Below are 21,443 nucleotides of genomic sequence, written 5' to 3' on the forward strand. Positions count from 1 at the left end.
CTATTTCAGATAAATAGTGTTCATATCGATATCGGAATTATATCGTATCGACCGAAATTAAGAAATATACCGTGATATCAATTTTGTCCATATCGTCCAGCCCTACTTGTATGTATATATGTACTGCAGATTTTATATATATAACAATGTAATAATATTTAGTATTTTCACATGTAGGTTGAAAAAAAAAAAAAATGTGTAATTTGTACGACTGTCTGTTCAAAATAAATGAAAAGAAACCGAGCAAAGTAGATTTGTTTTTGTTTTTCCTGTTGTACCAAAATCGTATCGAACCGTGACCCCGGAACCATGACATCTGTGTAGTGTTCCACCCCTAATATATATATATATATTAGGGGTGGAATGGTTCAACTTACTCACGGTTCGGTTTATATCACGGTTTTAGGGTCACAGTTTCAGTATGGTTCGGTATGTGCCATGTTTAGGCAAAAACTATACTGCCAAATAAAAATAAAGAAAATAAGAATAATCTATCTAACTACAAGCAACAGCACAAATAAATACAACAGAGTAAACATATAAAATAAAATAAACAGCGATTTTCAGTTTTTTTTTTTTTTAGGTAGGTCTAACATTAGTTTTCAGGTACAGAAATTGAATAAAATAATGAAATGTAAAACAGTATTGCATATTTGACTATAAATTAAAGATGAATCTTTATTAAAGTTACAAAAGCTATTCAATCAAGAGCAGTGAGTGATTTCTTTGTTGTTGCTGTTTGATTAATATTAAGAAAGTGCTGTCACTTTAAGAGAATGCACTGATCCAGTACGTTCAGCCGGCTATGTCTGCTATATGATACTTACCAAGATGGGCATTTTGACATAATTGTTGTGTGAATTTGTCCATTTATACACAATACTTCAGAGAAAGCTTAATATTTGCACGTGTTCTGAGGCGCGGGTTTGCGTGCTTCGGATGAGAGCATGCACAAATCTTCTCACTGCACGCGCGAGCTCGCATCCTCTGGCTCTTAAATGTTCAAACTGGCAAAGCTTAAACGAGTTTAACACAGATATCAACGTGTGCTGTTCAGGTCTCACCTGTGCGCGCGCACTATATTGACAGATTTAAGTTGAACCACGGTCCTAGCGCATGCCGAACCGTTTGTGGAGAACCATACGGTTCGATTTTTTTCCGCGAACCATTCTACCCCTAATATATATATATATATATATATATATAGAAAGAGAGAGAGAGAGAGAGAGAAAAATTAATACTTTTATTCAGTAAGGATGCATTAAATTGATCAAAAGTGAGAATAAAAGACATTTATAAAGATTTCTATTTCAAATAAATATTTTTTTCTATTTAGCAAAGAATCCTGAAAAAAAATAAATAAATAAATCACAACACAACTGTCCTCAACATTGATAATAATAAATGTTAATTTAAGCAGCAAATCAGCATATCAGAATGATTTCTGAAGGATCATGTGACACTGAAGACTGGAGTAATGATGCTGGAAATTCATCATCACAGGAATAAATTACATTTTAAAACATATTTAAATGCAAAATAGTTATTTTAAGTTGTACTCATATTTTCAAAATATTACTTTTTTTTTTTTTAAACAGTATTTTTGATCAGATAAATGCAGCCTTGGTGAGCATAAGAAACTAAGAATTATTTTAAAAATCTCACCAACCCCAAATTTATATGCTGCAGTTTATATTAATAATATGCAACGAAATAAAAAGGCAACAACAGCAATAATAATAATAATAATATATTTTTAAATAATATATTTTGTTTTGTTTTTTTAAATAGTTATTATTATTGGTATCATGGGCTTTTAACTCTATACATATTAAAAATACTTTCATAGCTTGTGGCTTGTGTCTAGTTTGTCTGAAAACAGAAAACACAAATTAAGGGTGTACAGCAGGGTCAGACTACAGCCAGGTACCGTCCGGGTAAAATGCTCGAAATAGAAACGCTCGCGGTGAGATAGACAGTGACGCATCTCTCACACATCTGGGCTACTAGCGTGTCATTGTTCGCACCCAACGGAATCAGACGGTCACTTGGGGTGACAAGACTGGCACTGGGGCAAAGGGCCATTTGCGAGACTGCCCGGTCCATCACTTAGAGACACAAACGTCAGCTTTACTGCATTACAACTTACAGTACAGAACGGTCTACTTTGAGCTTGAGATATGCCTGAAAGGACTTCAACAAGTGCGCTAATTGGTGTACTAAAGCGACCAACAATAGCTAATTTGATTTTACTAACTCTCAACAGAATTCATCATTGAGGAACCGATCTAAACATGCTGCAACAAATACAAGACCAGTTTTGTAGACCATAAAGATGACACACAGGTTTACAAATACCGTCATGATTCATTGCCATAGGTCTATCACTATAGCCGCCAACTATCTCTGACTGACAAGAGGACGTCTGAAGTGATATAGCTAATAAAGAGGGAGGAGATCCCGAGAGGTTGTTAGGGATCAAAATCAAGGTTCAGATTAAGGACACGGGCAGGAGAGGCCCAAGAGAAGGACAAGGAGAAAGAAAAAAGAGGGACCTCTGCTTGTGTCTGTCACTACAACTTTAAATCAACAGCTCTGCTGGATGTGTCCGTTCAAACAGCCACTGATGCTACTGAGAAAGCAGAAGCGTGAATGCAACTGTGTCAAAGGGAGGCTACAATAAAAGAGCTACAACAGAAATACAATAGAGCTGCAGACGAACAACAACGAGCCTTCAATGACACAGCGAGTCTACAGTTAAGATACAAATGAGATAAGGGAGCAATAAAAGTGAAAAAGATCTGTAGCCAGGGTCACAAATCGACAGGATATTTATTACCAACTCTAATTTTTGTTGTTTTTCATTTTTAATCAAAAAAAAAAAAAAGATTTAATTCAAATACATTTAAAAAAAAAATCATTTTCATTCTTACAATTTAATATAATTACACTGCAGTTCCTAATAAAACCGAACTGGGTTTAATTATGCAACAAAGCAACTTTTTTTTAGCATTTGGCACTTGGTGAGTGTTAATTTTGGACCGGGGTTGGAGCTTTTTATACAGGGTCCTGAGAGGACATTGCTACAGGCCGTATAAAAATGTCAAAAACTATCAACATTTTCCAGTTTTTCTACAGCTTAGTTACTAACAATATTATATGAGTGCGCAATAAAAGTAGAGAAGAGTTGCAGCCCTTTGTACAGAGTCCTGAGGGGACATGACTACAGGGTGCACAATAAAACACAATCATCTTTCTCTATCTGCACATGGTAACAGCAGTCAATAAAAGAACAGAAACACCAGAAGTGTACATGGCTAAACAACATATTAGTGCAAGCATAACTATGTAACGTAACTGACATACAGTAAAGTCCAAAAGTCTGACATTGAAAATCAGGGACTCAAAATGAAATTTATACCTAAAAAAAATAAACAGCTTTAAGATTTGGAAAAATGTAAATGTTAGAATGTAAAATGAAGTAAATTTAAGTAAATGGATGACATCATGTCATTTGCTTTTAAAGGGGTCATATGATGTTGCTAAAAATAACATTATTTTGTGTATTTGGTGTAATGAAATGTGTTTATGCGGTTTAAGGTTCAAAACACACATTATTTTCCACATACTGTACATTATTGTTTCTCCTCTATGCCCCGCCTTTCTGAAACTCGTCGATTTTTACAAAGCTCATCGGTCTGAAAAGTGAGGTCTGCTCTGATTGGCCAGCTATCCAGTGCGTTGTGATTGGCCGAATACCTCAAGCCTGTGACGGAAATGTTATGCCCCTCACCATACTGTGATGCCGTGTCCCAGAGCGACGAGACAAAAACATTAAAACCCATTATAAACGAGGCATTTGTTGCATCCAGTGGGGACATAATTACGGATTATAATGACTTATACGGTCTTTTTACGCGTTGCATCACCCCGCGTAAACATAAAACCATGTCTGCATTTGGGATCGGAGAAATGATGAACAAGCGCTACTCTACACTGCTCAAAACTCGCATTTGAATCATCAGTGGCAAATTTTTTTAAATATGAAAATGTACTTACAGACTGTGAGTCAGAACAGCCGGCATTGTAGTCTACTCTCCCAGGAAACAGTCCTCGTCCTCCATAAAATGTGCTGCACACATCTGAATATTTGGGTTGAACTGTTCTGGAACAGTGTTGTAAATACAACTTAACCACTGATTTCTAGTCGTGTCCTCTTTTGGAACACCAAAGTATTTTCGCTTTCGCAACGAAACACAGAGTCTTCACAACATGGCAGCGGCGGGGGCAGCAACAATAAAGTTACGCCTTCTTTCTTTGCGTGAACATTTGGGCGGCGTTATGCAAATCTTCCCACATCGTGACGTAGATATGTGGGGGCGTGTTTGAACGAGGCGTTTTAGGAGGGCGTGGACAGGCTTAACTTTTATAAAGAATATCTCTCTGGGTTTGAGACTTTAGTCTTTGCAACTTTAGGGATCTTATCTATTCACGAACAGCTTGTAACACTCCAAAGAGAAAGGAAAACTTGAAATCGCATCACATGACCCCTTTAATGAAGCACAAGATGCTCTTTGGATCATTTTTAAAATCACACTGGATAACATGATCATCAGGTTTTGTGGAGCTCATGAAACTGTAGTGTTGCTGTCAATAAAGCAAAAAGGGACAAACTAAATACTAAGACATTCTGAAATTTATGTTCATTTTCAATTCGATAAAAAGGCAAAACAGAAGCATTTTCTCTAGTGGTCTCAGACTTTTGCTCCCTAATGCATGAGTTCAAAGGGGAAAAAACAAACAAACACAAATTGATATATTATTCTTGTGTCTTACCTTTTAGCTGATCAGTAACACTGTTCCCAACACGTTCCATCACTCGTCCATCCTCCCTCTCATAACGGTCATCCAAAAAACTTGCTGTGACCTCCGACAAGTGCACCTTTCCCACCACACCCAGCTGTTCCATAAGATTGGCCAAGTTGACATCATTGGACCAAACGTCAAACTTAAAGCGCTTCATTCCCAGAATACCACAGAGCACGGTGCCGGTGTGCACGCCGACACGCATGTCCACAGTCTCCGACGTCTCCTGGCAGAACTGCTCGATGGCCTGGATCATCCCGAGCCCCATGTCCACACAGCAGTACGCATGATCGGTGTGTGGCTCAGGGCAGCCCGCCACGCAATAGTAGCAATCCCCAAGAGTGCTGATCTTCTCACAGCGGGTCAACTCACACAGACGGTCAAATCGACCAAAGAGGTCGTTTAGCAGTCCTACCAGTGCAGGGGCGGACTTGTTGGCACTCATTTTGGTGAATCCCACGATGTCTGCAAAGAGGATGCTCACCGGCTCCATGCGCTTCATGTTGAAGGGCCTGAAAATTATTTGTCCGCGAGGGATAGAGTTCTTCTTACGTTTGTTGCTTTTGGGGCTGGACGAGGTCGTGGCAGATGCGGGGGCGACGGAGCAGGTACCTGCACTGTATCGTTTCCCAGAGCTCTCACTTTCCTCGTCTCCTTGCTTCATGAGCTCGTCTGCCACCAGCCGGGGCATCACGGAGTGGATCATCCGCTCCTTAAGCGCCTTCTCGACCTCCAGGCCCTTCCCGTGCATGATTGCCTGACCTACCTTGAGAAAGGTACTCCGAGAGCGCACTTCAGACATGATGAATATGTGGATGCCAATGATATGCGCGCACAGGTGCAGCAGAACTTTACCTAGGCCAAGCCAGCTCAGAGTATGCAAGTCCGACCCTACATAGCTATCGTCCATCGGAGCAAGGTGCAGCCAGCCTAAAGCCTCATAGAGGACAGAATACAGCAGGCCGAGAAGCACCGAAACATACAGGGGCAAATGCAACACACTGTACAGCAAAAGCAGCACCTCTATACAGAGGGAGAACGTCCCAACGGGTGATATACACGGAGCATTTTGAGACGTAGGTAGTAGTGACTGATTGCTTGTTTTTTGGACATCAAAATGAGCAAAGTGAGCAGTGTGTGTTTGAGGCGCCAGGGTGATCCCAAACATGATCACTGTAAGTAGGAAGGATGTGTGGTTGTAGTAACGTGCATATGGCCTTGAGAACGTAAACCAGAGGAGGAGGAGGCACAGTACAAGAAACCCTGCCGTGGGGACCAGGAAGTTTGTAGGGTCACACCTGGTGCTATTGATCCCAAAGTATATCCCCCACAGGAGCGCAGTGGTGGCCAGGTAAAACAGGATGTAGCGGAACCTTCTCTGCATCTGCGGGAAGCAACGTTCCCTGCACGCCTCCTCCAGGATGGCTGAGTTAAACTTGGGGTCCCAGCACTGTGCGGCAGACCTCTCAAACAGCGGCGGCACTCTCCTCGGACTGCTCAGACGAGTCATCATAGCCCTGGGAACACCCAACTCCCCCGAGCTGCAGCTTGACGAGATACTGTATTTGCAAGGTTTGGAGGAGCCCATGTTGACAGGGTCACCCTCCTTGCCTGGACCCACCTGTTGATTACGGCTGTCGGTTATCCGCACAGTAACAGCTCCACCTTCGCTATCACACCTCACCTCCGTCTCGTGCAGTGGCTGGTGCTTCTCTGGCAATGCCATGGTGATGAGACAACAACTGACTGTTATTTAACACATATCACCTACTGCTGACAGTACAGAGGGAGTGGCACTTGACATGGATTCGAATGAGAACAAAAAGCACAGTTTGTATTAGAAAAGAGTCCAGCCAGAAGTAAATTCCAAGTGCATTCACTATGAAGATGAACCGTCTTGGACTCTTGAGCAATTCCTTATCCGTGCTGAGATTACTTCAGCACTCGGATTCCATTATATTCTAGGGCTCAGTGGCGCCTGAACACGCATGTGTGTACTTTTGCTCCGTACGGGCGGCCGACACTGACGCACTGTCATCCGCTCGATCCTGCTTGTTTGAGCACATCGCTTTAAACACGAATTCAACACCACAGGAGCAAGTATGTATCGTTAGAATTAGAAAAAAAAATTAGGGAGGTGAGTTCACATAGGGTGTTCTGAAACGGCTTTTAAATTCGTTTTTTTAATCCAGTCAACACTGTCCCTCAAGCACCCTCTCCAGTGCTCGACAATGTTTGAATTTACTTTCCCTTCCCAAATGACATGCAGAGGTAATACAAGTTTATATTTCATATTTCCAAATGCCAGATTTTACACATTTCTTGTACTTGGTTTCAGTTTTAACTCGGCAAACACCAAACTTAACGGTCGCTGTTTTTCAAAGAGTATTGCTGCTAAAAAGGCGCCAGTTTCTGAGAGAATTGTTGTAAATGCGCCACTTTTCTCTTTATGTGGTCAAAGAACACAGAAAACGTATTCAAAAATAACTAACAGTGTATTCCCTTAGGTTCTGACATCACGAAGTAGCGAGAATCGTCCTTATATTGCGTAAACTGAGGGGAAACAAACGCCTGAGACGGTAAGACGTTAAAGCTGCCCGTGTTTTTTCGTCAAAACTCAAGGCAGATTCCGTCACTGCCCCACTTCTGCCCCGTCGAGGGTCAGAAGACGGCCTATTCCCACGGAGGAGCCCCGTGCTTTCCTGAACACCCGCTCCGGATGTCAACCGTGAGTTTCCAGCTCTCACGCGCAATAAAACACTCGGGTGGACGTGACGACTTCAAATGGCATCAGCCGTTCGCGTGAGAGAGCCGCGCGTGCATATCTGCCAGCTCCAGAAGACTTCAACTTCCAAGAAGAAAATACTGATGGCATCGAGGCACTCTGACAAGTCAAAGTGTGCTGAGGGAAAGTATATCCTTGTTTGTGTGTAATCCCTTTTAACCAGTTACTTGGAGGTAATCTCAAAACATTTCAATGCAGTGTTCAAAATGAAGACGAAAGTTTTTGGGGGTTTTTCCTCCCCCAGGCCTCAAGTCGTTAGATCGGGCTGGCAGTTCAACACTCGTGGAGTTCAGAGGAAGAATGAGCTCTCACACTCCGATGCTTAAAATCCCAAGCCAGCGCTCCAACATTATCCGCTTCTTTAATCCCCACTTTGTCCGTTTAGCATTCCTCCAAAACTCCGTTCAAGTCCGCTATTTTTCATGGGCAAGCTCATGCCAGGCGACCGCACCGCAGCTGTGCGTCGCGTCCTCTTCCGTTCGCTCTCGGTCCTCCTCCCCGTCTGCACGAGCCTGTTGAAGGGGTCGGCGGCTTCAGGTAGGAGCTGAACACCGCTGGTTGGCGCTTTACCCGGGCGCTGCGTTCACGAGCACCACCACCATGTTCTGAGCACACTCGGAAAAGATGGTTGTGGGTGTGCGGTGGGGTGGACAACTTCACTACGATGTTGAAATTAAGGGAGGAGGGGGCAAGTCGCTGGGGAGCGCGCACGCAGGGCTCTTTAACGGCGGCGCGCACGCATGAGAACGTCTTGGCGTGGAGTTCATGTTGTCATCAAAAGAACAGGTACGTTTAGTATAATTGTGGCTCTATTTATTCTCTGAGTAATTCATAACTGTTATACAAGTGAGTTAGTATAAAATAAGAAAGTAAATAAACTTGAGTGTACTAAAATGTCAATATGTAACAATGTTTATTTTATTTTATTCTATTCCTTTCAGAATGTGCATCAAATCTGACCATCCTCACAGGTACTCGAGGTATACACACACACACACATATACATATATACAACATGCAATTGCCCATATATACAAATAAAGAGTAAACCCTGACTTTCAAAAAAGCAAAAGCTATTTTCTTTAGGGTTATTCTTAGTCTGTCGTATTTATAATTCACTTCATTTAAAAACAATAGCAGTGTAAATGGTTGAATGGTATGTTCCCATTTAGAGCAGCATAAGTGTGTATGTGTTTCTTCATCTAGGAACATACCTGAGATTCTGGGTGCGTCTTGACCTTTGATCTATCAGATAAGTCACATCCAAGTGATAATCCTCCCAGCTTCCTGTGTCAGATGGTCATCATGTCCAGTTTCTGAGACGTTGTGTTGTGTCAGACGGGAAAAGTTATAACACAAGAGTGCGTTCAGGAATTTGACCGACACCAGCCTGTGGAGTCGTCATGCATATGTGTACAGCTTTTATTTCTTAGTGGCCACTTGTGGTCTCCGACTCAAAAAACAGAGCTGTGGCGTATTAAACAAACAAGAGTATAACTAGCTACACAGTATTTAGCGCAAATCTCTTATCAGTTGTATACTCAGGCTACTACTTTATTGCAGATATTACAACATTCACACTTCTAACCCTTCTAAGAATCATAAATACTTAAAAGAAGTGAGCTTTCATGTGGTGTAGCTCTATAAAATGTTTTACACAAATTGCCCTGTTTGAAACTGTATTTTATAAAGATAAATGCATAGATTGCTGCTATCAAAATAGATAAACAGATAGCTGACATAAACTGTACTTTTTATGAGACCAAAGGTCGCGTCATTGAACGGCGATCACTATTTTTATCGCAGTGAGTTACATGTGCTGCGCCATCTAGTGGACATTTTGGATCATGTTGAAGTGAATCAACTGCAGCTGCAAAATCGTTATCATTTGTCTCACAATTCATCCACGTATTTATTCTACTTTTTTTTTTAATTGACTTATATATCCAGTTGAACGTTTAATTTCCATATTGGGTAACTCAAGAGTCACAAAAACAATTTAATGTCACCACAGTTGAAACATGCAATAATGTGAACAAACGCAACAAATAATCTCATTTACCAACAATTCGTACACCAGTGAATTGTACAAAGGAATATGATCAATATGTACAAGTGGAACTGAAGTAATGAAGTCAAGATAAACGTTCTACCACATACGGCATATTCCCTATGGAAGCCTGTTTCTACCACGGCATAAAGAAAAAATAAAATAAAAAAGGTAATTTTGACATTTGATCTCACATTTCAGAGATATAAACTAAATTCTGAGAAAAAAAGTCAGTTCTGCAACATAGACATCGAAGATATGAAGACTTTTTTTCAATTCTGGGTTTTTATCTACCAGTTCTGACTTTTTTTCTCAGAAGTATTTATTAGAATTGTGTATATAAGTATATAAGAATTGTGAGGTAAAAAGTCACAATTACCTTTTTTTTTTATCCTGTGGCAGAAACAAGCTTCCATAATTCACAATTTTAAAATGACATTCAAACAATAAATAAATAAGATTATTTATTTTGAACAGTATAAATAAGTAAAATGTTTGCAAGCGGATTTAAATTAGAACAAAAAAAGAAAATGAATAACACAAAAGGAAGAAAAATAGGACACTGCTTTCCTTCGTTCAAGTCTGTTTTATACAGAGTGGTAAAAGTCTCTGTACACACTGTGTTTAACTGGCTTTCCATTGATGTGAATCTCATCTAAGTGTCACTTATACTCTCTCATCCATCCATTCATTGCTTTGGTGCCACTCTTTCATATTTCCCACCATTCTTCTATTACTGTCTCCTCCAGCGGTTTTGGGGTTTCTCCTTGGTTTCTGCAGCTGCCTCGGCTTCCCGTTTCTCTGCCAGACTGCTGAGCAAAGCCGGCAGGTCATCTGTGATGGCCTTTTCGATCTTCTCCAGCAGGCATCCGCCTGACCAGCTGCAGTATGAGGAGAGGAGCTTAAAGCCGCTGGGAGGATTGACTCCAAAGAAGTCCTGATACGCCTCCGGTTCTGGCAAGTCGAACTTACTCACATTGGTCTTGGCCAGAATGGACTTGAAGATGTAGAATTTGTCAGGGTCACTGACAATATCGTTGAAAACCTCATGTGGGTCACTAAACCAGCCCAGCTTCTCATAATACGTCTGCAGGTAGCGGTCGACCAGGAGGGCGTGGATGCGCACGCGGATGCCATGTTGCCGAATGAAGGCGATTTTGTTTTCTAGCCGATTCTCGATTACCTGATTTAGGTCCTCCAGCAGAGAGATCTCTTCACATTTAAAAAGGTCTCTGTTGGTGTCCGGAGCGTAATCCTGCAGCCAAAATGAGCTCACGTAGACGCGTGGTGGTTCTGTCACGTTAATCAAGGGTGCCATGCTCCAGAAGAGGGCGCCGTACACGCGCATTAGGTCCTGGGTTGTTAGACTGTCAGCCTTGTTGAGGATGATACGGATTTGTGACTCGCGTCCCTTCATCTGTCTGAACAGCATTTCTAGTTCTAATCCGACATCCAGTTTGGTTGGGTCAAACACCAGGAAGATGAGATCAGCACGGTCGATAAACCACTGGCAGACTTCGTTGTAGGGGTACCCTAAAATACAACAACAGAGTTTTAAATGTGTACAAAGCCAGAATGTTTTAGTTATACTAAATATTTGTTCTTATATGTTAGGGTTGAAACTGATTCTTATCAGAACGCTATTTATTTTCTTACGTTATCACAAATTTACCATTGACAGAAATGGTCAGCTCTACTGCCTTTCCTTTTGCATTGAAATCTTTATTACAAGCAATCCTGCAGTTCATATAGAACTTTGTTTTCCTACTTCCACAAGTGCCATCTATTTTTGCCTTGTTTATCTAAAAGGGCTCTTTCCCTTTAAAACTCCAAAGAGAAAGGAAAACTTGAAATCGCATCATATGACCCCTTTAATAATATACATTTATGGTGTAATTACTACATTTTCGTGTCAATTCATGTTCATATTTACTGCAAACAATGCCCTGTTACTTTAATTTAGGCTTGCAGCGCAGCAAAAATAGACTCCGATGCACCGCTCCTGAACGCACTGCCGGTGTAGTGCCGAAATTTGCACCCTGCCAGATTATGCACCCCCTAGTATTGGTAGGTTTAGGAGTAGGTGTGGGGGAGGGGTTAGGATTAGGGGTGGGGTTGGGATTAGGCAATCAAGTAGCGACTTCAACGAGGGGGTGCATAATCTGGCAGGGGTGTAGAATTCGGCACAACACATGTCGTGCCAAACATCTCACGGCAGCGTCATCAGCTTGAGATTTTTTTTTAGATTTTTTTTTAGATCGGCCTTTTTAGAGACCGCCGATCAATCATCCCAACGTGATTATCGGCCGATAGTGATCAGTAGCCGATCAATCGGAGCACCCCTAATTCTTACGCACTATGCCAATTCTGGGGAAATGCTATATACTAAAAACTACTTATTCAGTGGTGCTACAGAACCACTAGTGAATATACGTGTAAAACAAACAGCATGACCAGTGAAGTATTGTTTTTGAGTGACTGAGTAATATGAGCAGTGTTTTTTTTTTGTTTTTTTAGTGAATGTAAAATTCAAGTGTAGACTGATTGTCAAAAGAATGACTTGAATGAGTTGATTCTTTTTACTGAGTCAAACACCCAAACTACCTAGTTACTGACTGGTTGTTTATAACAATGTGTAGTTAAAGATATAGGCTAAGCCTACCTTGTGTGTTTTGTCAGAAGTATTTCAAAAATATCAAATGACACACTACCGGTCAGTCAGATTTTTTATGTTTTTGAAAGAAGTCTCTCATGTTTACCAAGGCCGCTATTATTTGATCAAATATGTAGTAAAAACAGTAATATTGTGAAATATTATTACAATTTAAAATATTTTTTCTATTTTAATATATTCTAAAATGTATTTAATCCCTTGATGTTAAAATTACATTTTCAGCATCATTACTCAAGTCTTCACTGTTGCATGATCCTTCAGGAATCATTCTAATATGCTGATCTGCTGCTCAAGAAACATTTCTTATTATTATCATTGTTTAAATCAGTTGTGCCGCTTAATATTTTTGTAAACTGTGATGCATTTTTTCAGGATTCTCTGATAGAAACTTCAAAAGAACAGTATTTATTTGAAATAGAAATCCTTTGTGACATTATAAACGTCTTTACTTTCACTTTTGATCAATTTGTTCATACCAAACTCTTTTTTGGAGTCTTTGTGAATATTGTATTCTCACCTCTCTCCTGTTGTTTGCGGTTCTCAATGATTCCAGGCGTGTCCACAAAGGTGACGCGCTCCAGGAGTTTGTGCGGCATCTCAATTCCAACCAGCTTTTCCAGAAACCCCTGACCAAACTTCTCCAGTGGTGAGAAAGAGCGGGAACTGTCTGCCGCCATGACAATGCCCTCAATGGTACGAAACTTCTCACCATGCATCAGTACAGTGTATTCTGAGGTTGTGGGCTCAGCTCCTGAGAGAAGGCAAAAGAGAGTGAGATGAAGGAACAAAGAAGCACTAATATTTAATTGTATAACGGCTCATTTCATTTTACAATCATTCATTTGATGATTGATTGCTTACCAGTGTAAAGCTGTTGTGAAGTGTCATCGAGACCCAGAAGATAATTGATCATGGAAGACTTGCCAACGCTCCAAGGACCCAGGAACAGGACCATGGGCTTAGATGTGATCTCTGCATCTGAACAATGTGAAGAAAACAGAGAGTTCAACTGAGGATAGTTCATTTAGATCCTTTTCATGGTAGAAGAGCAGTAGTCTGGAATGACGTTTTAAAACTGAATCCAATATCAAAAGACGTTACCTGACACTTCATGCTGCCTGAGCTCATTGTATTTGTAGGCCTTGTCCAAGGGTTTAATTGCAGTGTTGTAGACATGCTGCAGCTTCTTCAGAGCATCTATGAGAGGTAGAGTTGATGAAATTGTTAGAAACTGACTCATTCTGCTACTTCAAAAGTTACCTATTTACCATTCGGAGATTTTGGTGAAGCTAAATTGCGATTGGTTAATGAAATAACTGGCCTCGTATGGTACATATGTATTGCCCAGAAAGGTAATACTTTCTTCCTTTTTTTCATACATATTTTTTTATTTTCATTATATGACTCACCAACAAATTCCTTTGAAGGTTCAGCTGTTGCCAGACGCAGCGTCTCTTCAATGTGAGACTGATCTCTTGTGGCAGGACCTGAGGGGGTTGTTTTCTCCACTGCCAGAGAAAAACAGCCAATCAAAATTCTAAATTAGCATAAAACATGAAGCTCATATCATCATAACATTTTCTTTCTTGTGGACACACAGAACAAGGTTATTATTATTTTGCATTTTTAAATGTAGTTTAAATACTATTTTAAAAATGTACTTTACATTTAACTTTCTAGGTAAACCTTTTTGTTTTATTTTGTGGACATATTTCTAAATTGGTTCTATGTAATTTATCTTTATTTTTATTATTTACAGCTAAGAAGTCTGTTGTGGAATCAACAGAACATTGCCAGAATTTAGATTTACATCTGAAGTAAACAAGATCTCTGAGGAAAGAAGCTGCATCTGTATTTATACAAGAATCACAATCACAGGAAACAATGTATCAGCTCAATGTGTTGCTTGTTTATTTTAGTGCGCAGCTGACCTACACAAATGGTGATGTTCTAGTTATGGTTTCAGCCATATTATCCGCATCACTGTGATGTGTTCTACCCAACAGACATACACTTCTGTTTTTGTTGATTGTCATTTCAGTTATTTTTCTTATTGCTGTTTTAGTTTAGTTTATTTATTTTCCATTATTTATTTTTATTTATTATTTTAAGTTTACATCATTTTTTTAATCAATAGTGTTTATCTCAGTTTACAAAAATAACCAGAATACAGCGGTCATGTTGGATCCATCTACTTGTGACATGTACATCAACCATCTATTTGAAGCCAGTCAAACACAATCAATGTACTATTAAAAGCATCTGAAACATTTCTTCCCTATTACAAAACTGTCCTCCATGCAGGCCAGAGAACATATTGTTATGAATGGCAATGGACTTGTGCCAGGGGTTATTTCTGTTAGGTTATTTTGGTGGTGGGTTTATTCCTGTGCCAACTTCGACCAAAGTATCAGGTGGAGAAGCACGAGGAACTGACTTTACAATAGTATCCAACTCTGCCCCCTGGCGACGGGACAACAATATAGCTCCTTCTCTCTGGTTATTTCCACTATAATGGGCTTTAACAAGAGGCTTTATGATGATTCTGAAGCTTTATAAAGGTGCAGTCACATTAGCATTTTTTTTTCTCAAAAGTCACTTTCAAACCAAGCAGCCTTCTGTTGGTCAATGTACAAACCAAACTGAACATTAGCAAAATCTGCAGAGGAAAATTTTTTGCCCTCAACGTGAAATTGCTGATTGCATGGATTCTTATTTAAGTGACTGGACTGACTCCCTCAGAACTTTGTTTAGTGAATATCAACATTGTTTAGTAAATATACGTGTACAAAATCCAGAACTTGTGATTTTACAAATTTATTTCTAATAGATTTTAGAATTTCAACAATTATTACCATGAAATGTCCAATGTTATTTATGCTGACTGAATCCTATTGTACCTTTCGGAGACGCTTTGGTTGCTGGTACATCATCTGACACTTCTTCCACCTTTACTTCTTTAGCAGGTGCAGAAAAATCTTCTTGGACCATAATTTGTTCTGGAGTTGGTTCCTCAAGCTCCTCAGTCACCTCATGGGATAATTCAACAACATCTGCTACTAGTTCCTCGGCAGCTTCTGTTTCCACCATTTCTACAAAGGCTTCTGGTTCTTCTACAGATTGTTCCTCTTCGGCAACCTCAGGAGCTCCTTCTTCCTCTGTTACAGATTCCTCTTCTTTAGCTTCTTCCTCTGTTACCTCTTCTGATTTCTCTTCCACTTGCTCTTCAAGCTGAGGAACCGCATCTGCCTCCTCTTCTGTCTGAGAAACCTCTTCGTCCTCACTTGCCTCTTCTTGAATCTGAAGAACCTCCTCCTCCTCAACTACCTCCTCTTCAGTTTGAGAAAGTTCCTCTTCTTCACCTTCTTCATCTTCAGTCTGAAGAACCTCCTCTTCCTCAACCACCTCCTCATCGGTCTGAGAAACTTCCTTGTCGTCCTCTTCCACAGATTCCTCAACAACCATTTGTGATTCTATATCACGGTCTACCTCTGAGATCTCCTCCTCCTTCACGTCTTCGCGTGCCTCCTCGAGAACTTCCTCCTCCACCGCTTCATTAGATTCATCTAACTCAACTTCTGCCTCCTCTTCCTGTGCCTCCTCCTCAATTATCTCTTCAGAAGAGGTCTCCTCTTGACTCAACTCCTCAGATTTCTCTTCTGAAGCAACCTCCTTCTCCTCTTCATCCTCATTAGAACTGACATCTTCTGCCGTGGTGTCAATTTGTGCACCAGTGCCACAGGGTTGGCACACAGGTCTGTTCGGTGCTGGGGTGTCATTGGAGGAGCTCTGGCTTATATCCTCTGTGCCATCACAGCAGTTGAACAGCTCGCCTTCAGACTTCAGCTGGAACGGCACAAGTGGCTCAGTCTCAGAATCCACTGCATCTGCAGAGGAAAAACTATAATATTAACCAAAATGTGATGGTGGTATATAACTCAGCACATTCATACAGAATGAACAATTAATCATACTTGATATTACAACATAATGGTGACAAAAATGATCATGAGTTCAATTAATTTTTTTTTTACCAAAACACCATGAAAGTTTTAATTTAGCTGAAAACCAAAACCAAAAATAGCATTTCAGTAATTACATTTGGGTAGTTGGGTAATTGATTTGGTACTCTGTTTAGGGTGTCGTGCATCATTTTTGGTGAAGGTGAAGTGCGTCCACACTGCTGACACGTTCACATGTTGTAGTTTATCCACGATGTGTGCACAAAATGGTTGCTGACACATTCAAAATGCATCGTTGGAGAAATGTTAACCGTCTTGGTCAATGATGTGCAAACTTGGCTCTTCCAGGCCACTTTCCTGCAGAAATTTGATCCAATCCTGATATGACTCACCTGCCTGTAGCCTTCTAGTAGTCTTGAAGACAATGATTAGCTGGTTCAGGTGTGTTTGATTAGGGTTGGAGCTAACCTCTGAAGGAAAGTGGCCTGGAAGGGCCAAGTTTGCCCACCCCTGGTTTTGGTCAATGATTTTGGCCCTCCAAAAGTATTTCGACCAAAACTGAAAATTCTTTTTCTCAGCCAAATATTTTTGTTTGCCAAAATTTTGGTGCATTACTAGTACAAGTCGCATCACTGTCCTCCACATAATATCACTTCCTCTGAAGAAAGTTATCTGATGCCATAGGTATAACATCAGCATTAGCTTTCTGTGTTGGAGACAGTATCATTCAGTGCAAACCCTGCTCCAACACACCTGTCTGTAATTATCGCTGGTGCATGTGTGTTTGATTAGGGTTGGAGTTGAACTTTGCAGGAAGGTAAATCTCCAAGAACAGGATTGTGCATGCCCCTGATCTACAATGTCACAGCAACTCAAACAAAATAAAACCATGGTTACTATCCTCAATCATGTACAGAACCATATCTTAAAATGGTATTGCTTTAATAATGTGGTTTATAGATTTGAACATGATTTGGTGGTAGAGCTGCTTTGGTGCAAATGTGTGAGTCTGTGGCAATGACCCATCTCTGTGATTCATGTGGCGATGTATGCTCTCGATGAGAGCTAAATGCTTTTCATGTGAATCACATCCTGAAATAGGGAGCAGAGCTGGCATGAGAAGAGAACGCCAAGTCATTTTTGTTCATGTGGATCATCAGAGCAAGGTTTATTTTTCATAGTGTCATCCGGCGCAGCAGCTCTGATAAAGGTGTTAGCATGTTAGCTTTGTACCGGATTTCCACCCCTAGTTTTAATGTCAAATGCTTCCATTGAAAAGTACAGCTCTGCTTTTAAACAAATACTCATCAAATTGTAAATAATGATGCATTATTTGTCTTCCAGAATAATTTTTGCAGACTGAAGTGTTTTCTGTACACAGTCATTTCAGTGGCATACAAAATGTAATCCATATCAAAGTGTAAAAAAAAAAAAAAAAATCACATTCAAAAGCGCTTTTTTGACTTAATGCTAAATTACCCTCAAAAGACAAATCCTCAATTCATTAAGTGTCTTAGCCATACACTTAAGCAAAGGTTCAACAACATACTGACAGCAGATGGCACCAGTGTCTATAGTTAGTTCAGATAAACCTCTTCCACCTTTGGCATTTGACCACTTGCTTGTAAAAATGCTCTCTGACAGGCTTTATTCACAAGTCCACAAGAACACAAGTACAGACAAGAACGCATATTGGGTGTTTCTCAAACGGAAAGCTGTATCCTACCGAGGCTGTGTCCTTCCTAGTTCAGTCCTTCAGAGGCTTGTAGGCTAGAGTCCTCCTCTGCATTATATGCTAGAATGAGACAGTCTAGTAAGTGCACGTGGCTACGTCACATAAGTTCCTGCCCTCACCATCATGGCACGAAAATACAAACAAAACTTCGTTTTGGAGACGTTTGATGATGTGGCAGCCGAGATATGCAGCCTTCTATTTGAGAAACATCCATCGAGAGACGGCTTGATTCTTGAGTGAATGAGTCTTTTGAGCCGGTTCTTTTTAGTGAATCACATCATAGCACAACCTGTAAAATCTGAAAAATATCGACACTTTAAAAAAATTATATTTATTATTGAAATTATCTCAACATTTGATAACAGCATTGTATTTACTTTTTCTTATATTTTTCTTATATTTCTTCAAAAAACATTTTTCTGAACTGGAATTATTAAAATTTCAAATGTTTCCCATTTAGACCAACATAAACACACAAATAACTGCTTCATCAGTGCTTATAGATTTAACTATTGACCATTTGTATTCCAATTAGTTTTTGTTGGTTTAACCCAATCTCATGAGAAAGCACAACTATTTTACAAGGTGACGATATAGTATTAATTTGTACGATGTGATTTATGTAAATATATGATTTTTAGAAAAAAAAAAAAAAAAAAGCTTGAAAGTCCACCCCTAAAACTAACAAAATGTAAAATAGTTATGAATTTTTTTTTGAAAGTGCTGATTTGGTTTCATGTATTTGTTTATGCATGGCTGTGTGTTTTAGAGTACGACTACGTACGACTTGCTGATGTAAGTATTGTGTGTGTTTTATTTGTTTGTATAGCAACATGGTTTACTCTGGCTTGCAAGTAATGTCTCTGTACAGTTGGCTGGTGTGAGTGGACTGTAACAGGGAAAGCCCCGATGCTAAAACAGGCCACATACAGTAGCATGGCAGGACAGAAGCTTTAAGTCCTACTGTTAACATAATGGTTGCCCCTACAAGGCCTGCAAGACAGAAATAAATAGTGATTGAGACAGTAGCGTTGTGACAGCAGCTGTGGACTGTAAGTGTATATGTGGATAGAAAATACAAGGGGGCGTGTTAGCGGAGCCGTGAAGCATGACCACGCAACTGCTTGACGAACAGTGTCTGATTTCATGGTGCACTCTAGGCCTGACCAGGCCTGACAGCACAGACGCAACAAGAACAGTGCAAGGACAGACAAGGATAATACAGGAAGAAGCTACATTCTCTAATTAGCTGACCAACAGTAACCGTTTTTCTTTGACTAGAGACAAAGGATTCCAACAATCACAAAGTCAATGAATAGGAATTTTAAATAACAAGATATAAGAATTAATATTCAAATTTGTAATAATAATGTTATCCACTCAAAGAGAATGAGGAAAAATAATCTTTTTTTTTTGGTCTTATTTTCATGCGAATTAATAATGCTCTATTAACTTAAAAATTTTTTTTTAAATGCAATTCATACATATAGTGACTTTAATATACCTCTTCTATGATGAGCATGTTTTTAATTTCTCAGGGTGATATAATTAAAATAATTAAATTATTGTAGCGAAAACTTTATTAAGTAGTTTGATGTGTTTTATTATCATTACTTCTACAATAATAAAAAATGGCTGCACTGATTATTCATATGTGAAAAACATTTGTCTTCCAATTCAAAGTTATTTGTTGTTACTGATAAAGTCATGTGGTGCAACCAGCATGCAGAAAAAAATTGGATATAAAATAGAAAACGAACGTGTGTCAAGGTCAATCAATCTCATTAAAAAAATAGAAATATGACAAAGCAAGGTTAGTTCAGGTCATGTGGTGCAACTCCCCAAAATATGAATAATTCATGACAATTGTAAAATTTTACTTTTAAAAGTATATCTAAAAACTTTTAAAAGTCTATGTAACCAACATTAATATAAAAGGTATATTTCAAGAAATTAGTGTGCATTTTAAAGAAGAATTTTAAAAGATTTTTACTTTTCTTTATGATGGACACTCTTATCAGTCATTGACCTGTAAAAATGTGTGTTAATGATTAAGATGTATGAACCAATGTTATTTTAGAATTATTTGAGATTTATTATAGTTTTTGAATGTTTTTTTTTATTTTTACTGTTCATATTTGTTATTTGTCATTTTTATTTGTTTTGTACATTGTTTATTCATTTTTATTTCACTTTTAGTTTAATACACCAAGTTAAACTAAATGAAAATGAGATATTTGCCTTGTCATGTAGGCTATTTGCAATTAAAGGGTTTTATATATTTTATTTAGTTTCAGTTAACGTTCATGTAATTTCAACCAACAATTTATTTTTTTTTTGGTTTTAGATAACTATAATAATCCTGGTGTATAGTGAACACAGCTGATGTCAGAAGTTACATAATTTAATGGAGTAATAAGAAAGGCGGTCATTCAGTTTTTAAGGGCTTTGTGTGTCTATACAAAGCTCTGAATCAGCAAGAACGACTCCCAGAAACACTTTTTTCGGCACTACACATGCAGTTCATGCCATCCAGAAACTCAAATTCAATTGTACTGAACATACTGTACTTGAGTGCACTTAATGACTCTTAGTGAACGAATCAAAGAACAATTATACTAACTTGGATATTCAAGTGCATAAATACAACAATAAGACAAGAAACCCCACGTGTTATATACATTCTGTAAACTGTACACTTCTCCATATACGCTCAATGAATACAAGCAGGCACAGATGCAGTGACACTCATCTTCACCAAGGACAAGCAAGCTGATCTAGGATTTCAGAGACTTATCTTGAGGCCTAATACTCCCAGGCGAATACCCAATCATTGTTACTAAGTTCAAACTTCAGCTGCTTAGATACAGAAGTTACCTGCAGCTGTTAGTTCAGCAGTCCACCTGCATTCAAATCCAGTTTTTAAACGTCTTACCTGCAGTGGCGAGTGCCAGTAGAGGCAGCAGGCAGCAGACGGGGAGGAAAAGCCTCATTTTGACTGCCAGGACTGCCCGGGTCCCTTCTCAGGCTATATATACCCCCGGAGAGAGGCAAGAGGGCATGTGGAGGGTCTGGGGGTGGGGCGGCGCTCACGGACATAGGAGCATTTGCACAAGAGTCAGCACTGGGAGCAGCTGCTTTCTCCAATCAGATGGCCTTTAACCTTTGCCTATTTGTAACCGTTTCTGGGTAACCGGGTTTAATAATCTGGAGGAAGATTCAGTTGTCTGGTGAGGGGGACCAAATGTGGTCACTTAAAACATAAAAAAGAACTTTGTTGAGGTGAATTAAATTTTAGTGCCTCAAGCGACCACCAGATGGCGCGGTTTTATTGACGACGTTTACACTATCAAAAAAAAAAAAAAAAGAGT

At 39.5% G+C, this 21,443-nt stretch overlaps 2 protein-coding genes and 1 long non-coding RNA gene across 5 annotated transcripts in view; 1 reads left to right on the forward strand and 2 right to left on the reverse strand.

Moving 5' to 3' along the window:
- Nucleotides 1–8,415, reverse strand: part of LOC107655369 (adenylate cyclase type 9-like) — a 54,982-nt gene extending 46,567 nt beyond the window's left edge. Inside the window, exon 1 of one of the 2 annotated variants that reach the window (XM_016442835.1) lies at nucleotides 4,837–8,415. In XM_016442835.1, coding sequence (XP_016298321.1) covers nucleotides 4,837–6,592 — 1,756 coding nt within the window. In that variant the 5' untranslated portion in view covers nucleotides 6,593–8,415. The remainder of the gene's footprint in view (nucleotides 1–4,836) is intronic. The other variant, XM_016442834.1, reaches the window with a different exon arrangement.
- LOC107655370 (uncharacterized) lies at nucleotides 8,364–10,039 on the forward strand. The gene is made up of 3 exons (XR_001630430.1): nucleotides 8,364–8,437; nucleotides 8,593–8,631; nucleotides 8,858–10,039. It is a non-coding gene; the product is annotated as an uncharacterized LOC107655370 (long non-coding RNA).
- A 167-nt stretch (nucleotides 10,040–10,206) lies between these two features.
- Nucleotides 10,207–21,109, reverse strand: LOC107655371 (sarcalumenin-like). Of its 2 annotated transcripts, none has more exons than XM_016442837.1 (7): nucleotides 21,008–21,109; nucleotides 15,276–16,262; nucleotides 13,785–13,883; nucleotides 13,477–13,572; nucleotides 13,237–13,353; nucleotides 12,893–13,126; nucleotides 10,207–11,234 (listed from the first exon to the last, which is right to left on the reverse strand). In XM_016442837.1, exons 1-7 carry the CDS (start codon nucleotides 21,063–21,065, stop codon nucleotides 10,435–10,437), a joined length of 2,391 nt encoding a protein of 796 aa, XP_016298323.1. In that variant the 5' UTR covers nucleotides 21,066–21,109; the 3' UTR covers nucleotides 10,207–10,434. The 2 variants fall into 2 exon arrangements, with proteins under 2 accessions (XP_016298323.1, XP_016298322.1); XM_016442836.1 differs by lacking the exon at nucleotides 21,008–21,109 and adding an exon at nucleotides 16,475–16,703.
- Between the last annotated feature and the right edge of the window lie 334 nt (nucleotides 21,110–21,443).

Source organism: Sinocyclocheilus anshuiensis, unplaced genomic scaffold (assembly GCF_001515605.1).
Source record: "Sinocyclocheilus anshuiensis isolate Anshui unplaced genomic scaffold, SAMN03320099.WGS_v1.1 scaffold880, whole genome shotgun sequence".
Lineage (NCBI taxonomy): Eukaryota > Metazoa > Chordata > Actinopteri > Cypriniformes > Cyprinidae > Sinocyclocheilus > Sinocyclocheilus anshuiensis.